The 5,033-nt window shown below is 31.1% G+C and overlaps 1 protein-coding gene across 1 annotated transcript in view; it reads right to left on the minus strand.

Annotated features, from left to right (window-relative positions):
- Nucleotides 1–1,000: 1,000 nt before the first annotated feature.
- LOC106464727 (integrator complex subunit 2-like) overlaps nt 1,001–5,033 on the minus strand; it is a 38,566-nt gene continuing 34,533 nt past the window's right edge. The window contains 2 exon segments of the mRNA XM_022392497.1: nt 1,001–1,389; nt 2,781–2,954. Coding sequence (XP_022248205.1) covers nt 1,238–1,389; nt 2,781–2,954 — 326 coding nt within the window. The 3' untranslated portion in view covers nt 1,001–1,237.

A 5,033-nucleotide genomic window follows, 5' to 3' on the forward strand; every position in this document is an offset into this window, starting at 1 on the left:
GTTTGTAACAACGGAGCTTATAGAACAGGTACTTGGTGAAGTTTGTAACAACGGAGCCTATAGAACAGGTACTTGGTGAAGTTTGTAACAACGGAGCTTATAGAACAGGTACTTGGTGAAGTTTGTAACAACGGAGCTTATAGAACAGGTACTTGGTGAAGTTCGTAACAACGGAGCTTAATTGCTGAGCAATTATCCCCACTTGATGGTGCATGTTTTAAGGGTTGAACTTTAATGGAACGTCAATAGGAAAAGCTGAACATAAATAATTTCACTGAATGAATCCCTCGTTTAAATATATATATATATAGTCTTTATTTTAGCGCAAATCTACACACAGGGCCTTTTGATCTGTATCTGCGAAGGAAATCGAACCTGATTGTTAACGTCACAAGTCCTCAAGCTAAAACCAAAACATTAAAAGCCATAAAGAGTAAAATTATTTTTGTATTCACACTTATCACTAGAAATATATTTTAAGTGTTATGATGTATACAGTTACTATAAATTGTAAATAAATATTCAAATAATTTGGTGTTTTTCAGTAAAACATTTACGTTTTTATGTTTACAATACACCCAAAAAAACACCAAAAACAACTAAATTACTAAACATACTTAGAGTAGTTAGTTGATTCTTGTTTAAATTGTGATAATTAGATTTACTTTGTTTTTATTTTGTTAATAAAGTTTTTTGAATTCGATATTATATGGAATATAACACACACTACAATCTAGTAGTAAACAATATTTTTCTCTGCTGCAAATGTAAAATAAACGAACTTTTGAGATAGTAAGCCGACAAACTGATTTAACAATGGCAAACATGCGTAAGTAACGTTAATTCATTTTGTTGGTGTCGCGGTCTTATTTGAAAGTCTCTGCTTTACAATTTATTCTGAAAAATACATATAGACAATTCTAATTTATACTTTTTGAATAATTATGGTTAAAGTTGGCCAGTTGATAAATTAGAATAATTATAACACACCAAAACAACATAATAGTGAACTATGTTTTATTAAAAAAAGTTACATTTACTTTTTACAAAATATGATGGTCCAAGTATTATACATCGCAAAAGGCACGAATAATTTTTTTTACCAAAAAACTTTTGAACAATATATATACAACCTCAAATATAGAATGGGAGATACTTCTTAAACCTGGTTTAAACGGGCGTTATTTATAGCAACATTACAGAACATGAGTCTGTATTCTTGTCACGATTCAATAAGTCAGTAAGCAGCTGTTTCTGCTACAGCTGCTTCACACAAATCACGGTAAGCTGACCGAATAGCTAAACAAACAGCATTGTTTGTTGGAAGACTCCAAATAACCTTCTGGACCTCTTTCAACGTCTCTTTATCCGGGACACTTGTAGAATAATCTGGAAAGATGTCGAAGTGCAGAAAAATTACATACGAAGATTCACACTAGCTCTACAACTTTGATTTAGGTAAAATGTGTGGTTGTCAGTATATGTAGTATAAAAATATGCCTCATGTATCGACCCATAAAACAGATATACATATGTCAGTCAGCTTATCTGGTTAACTATATGCAGCCAAGAGAACTGATAATATACGTAACATGATACATTCTTGATAGTTAGTTGTTAATATCAACCTACATATATACATGTATATCAAGATATATTATAATCAGATAACCAGCTATGTATCGACCCATAAAACAGATATACATATGTCAGTCAGCTTATCTGGTTAACTATATGCAGCCAAGAGAACTGATAATATACGTAACATGATACATTCTTGATAGTTAGTTGTTAATATCAACCTACATATATACATGTATATCAAGATATATTATAATCAGATAACCAGCTATGTATATGAATGGTTAACAAAGGATTCCGATTGGGCAGCCTGCTGGATTTTTATCCAAACTTGCCACATGGGTGGTTGTTGAAACTTTTAAAGTGTAAAATATGTTGGAGTTTTATTTAAACTTAGCATATAAGTGGTGGATGATTTTTGAATAAGCAGCTTATTCCAGATTTATTTAAACTTGGCTTCTGAGTGGTTCAATAAAATTTTTGACTTTGTTTAAAAGCTTAGAGGAATGACAATTTTCTCCGCAGTGTGCATGTCACCTTTATCAGATAGTTGAGTCAGAACATTTAGCAACCAACTTCCACAAACTATGTTCTTGTGCAAAGTGGTCTATCTACGTCTTTTAAGGCAAGATGCATTGTTTTTCTAATTCTGTTAAATTTGTTATCTTAAGATTGTCACATTTAAGAAACTCTCCAAACTTTAATCTAAAACGTATATCTTTGTAAAAGCTATAGGAGATTAGTGTACCAATTCATCAATCAGTGTTTTGATGATTGAGATACAAAGTATGACGAATCATGTGTGTCATTAGTAAAGATAAGTTTTGTATGTCATTTGTGTCTGAGTCGCTGCCAAGTACAGATAAAACTCTAGCAGGTTACCTGTCTGGTATTCTTCTGGTGTACACCCTCTGCAATGGGAGAAATTCTTACTAATACCCGATTACCCTCTTACGTGTGTTCTGACATGCATAAAAAGTCTGAAACTTATTGTACAGAAAGTGAGAACTTTAATGTTTTCAGATTATAGTTACTCTTGCTTTTCACAGAGTTAAGACATCTCAATTCAAATACATCAAGTTCTCAGTACAACTACTGGCAAAAGGAGACAATAAAATACAATAATGTATATACTGCTCTTTCTCAGTATCTGATGGACTCTGTTCACAACACACCTAATGAGTTGTCCTTACACTTACCAATTACTGATGGAGAAAACATGTCCATAACACATGCATGAGAGTAACAAATATGTCCAAGTTGCAGCAACAATGCCACCACATCTTCAAAAAGTGGAGGGAAAGCCTTGCACATCCTAACGATAGCTGGTAGTGCTGGCAATATCAACTGTGGCCTTCTTTCACTTGGTATCACTGGAGGAAGAAAAATAAAGCATGTGTGAATAGAGAGAGATTTGTATATGATAACATAAACTGAACTGTTTGTTCCTGAAACTAATATAGGTAGCATTTGGTTTGGAGACTCCAAAGATTTAAACATTAACATTAAAAATCTTATTTTGAAGTTACTATAGTAAAGCATTCTTAGAGCAACAGTAGAAAATCCTACTTTGTTCTTGGCTATTTCTAAGCAATCTTCCTTACCTACCATTAGAAATACATTTATTTTTGTTTTTTTTCTAGAAGTTTTACTGCCTAACAGTAGAAATTGTACTTTGACTACTAGCAGATGGTGTGCATTAATTATAACACTGATCCCTAGCTCATCCTGGATATTATTTCTATCTAATACAAAATATACCTTAGGAATGATTAGAAAACCTTGTTTGGTTACTGCAGCAATAATCCAATCAAATTTACTACTCGAGCTTGCAGACTTCTGGAAAGGAACTATCTTTTACATTGTTATATCTTACTTTCTGTTTAATAATTACATTGAATAAATCAATTTGAACATAAATTATATAAACAATTTAATTCCTTATCAATTATGTCCAATTTCTTTATATTATATACATATATATATCTCATTATTTGTTTTTTCTTTTAATACTTTCCTCTCCAATCACATATTAATATTATACCTTTTGTTTCATTGGTTTCTCTTTCATTTCCTTACAATTTCATATGTATTATCATTTCTTGCTTTTCTTTACAAATTCTGTATTTCCTTTTTCCACCATATGGTACAATACCTTGATATAATAAGTTTTTTTCAACCTTCGTTTGATTTTCTTTATCCTACCATTCCTACACCTACATTTATATTTTTTACAATAGTCTTTATACATACATTTCAATCCTACCCCAAGTTCTGTTCAGTTTTTTCATTGCAACCTTCTTAACCTTGCTTTTCTCAAAAATTTTCAACTTGTTCTCCTTCAGCAACCATATCATATACTTTGGGATTTCCTTCTTCCTCAAATGTCTCTTCATTTCTTTTATTATTTCCTATTCTATTTGAAATTACTTTCAAACAATGTTTTGGCTATCTTCCTTCATCTTTAGTAAGCCCAATTTATAGGCACAAATTTTTTTCATATTACTGATTGCCATACCAATTTTTTCTACCTCTACCACAGAATGTAATAAGGTGTTTCTACCTAAACCTAGTCAATTAATATATTTTGCTCTATATTTAATATTATAATTTACAGCACTTTTAAAAAAAGTGCAAATATCTATTCATATTCCACATTTCACTTCTTTCAGCTGCATTTCATGCTGTATTTACTACTCATTGTACTTTCACCTTAATGTATTTTATCTGTTTCATAGCCATATTCCTGTTGACCCTTTCGGGATGGGTCACAGGTGAAAGGCCATGTCATCTCCTTTGTTGACGCACATTCAAAATTTTATTGAACTACTATTTATCAAATTTATGTCAATAAGTTTGGTATCAAAATGTAGATCATAATTCAAATTTTAGAACTATATATTATTCAATTTGTTAATTTAAAAGTAAATATTAAAAAAACCAGATAAACCGATTTTTGTGTGTCACGTGGTATGTTGAATGCAGCATTGGTTCAAATTAGATGTTTGTGAAGTCAAAATACTAAGTCTATAGTTTCATATGAATTAGAAACTCAAATTACAGATATTGACAAGCTAGAATATAAAATAAGAAAGTATTATCTTTTCTATTTGCTAAGATATTGCTCACATAAGAAATCAAACATAGTGACACCCCACTCACCTCCTTCCATTTTTGGAAATGCTGCCTTATATACACTTACTTCTATATATATAATATGAATAACCAACTGGAACTCAGAATGTCCCCCTAGTGGTTTTCTCAGCCTTTCCAACATACCTAGTGCCATTTCTTTTAAACCAAGATATGAATGAGGTAGATTGTGGGTTTAGTCTGCTCAAAATTTCATATTTTTTTGAGACCCAAATTCAACTTAGTTACCAAGTTTGATAAATTATAGTAGAATTCAATGATATTGATGTAGTAATTTATGATTTTTTAATTATTCAAAA

The sequence above is a fragment of the Limulus polyphemus genome, unplaced genomic scaffold (assembly GCF_000517525.1).
Source record: "Limulus polyphemus unplaced genomic scaffold, Limulus_polyphemus-2.1.2 Scaffold1728, whole genome shotgun sequence".
Taxonomy (NCBI): domain Eukaryota; kingdom Metazoa; phylum Arthropoda; class Merostomata; order Xiphosura; family Limulidae; genus Limulus; species Limulus polyphemus.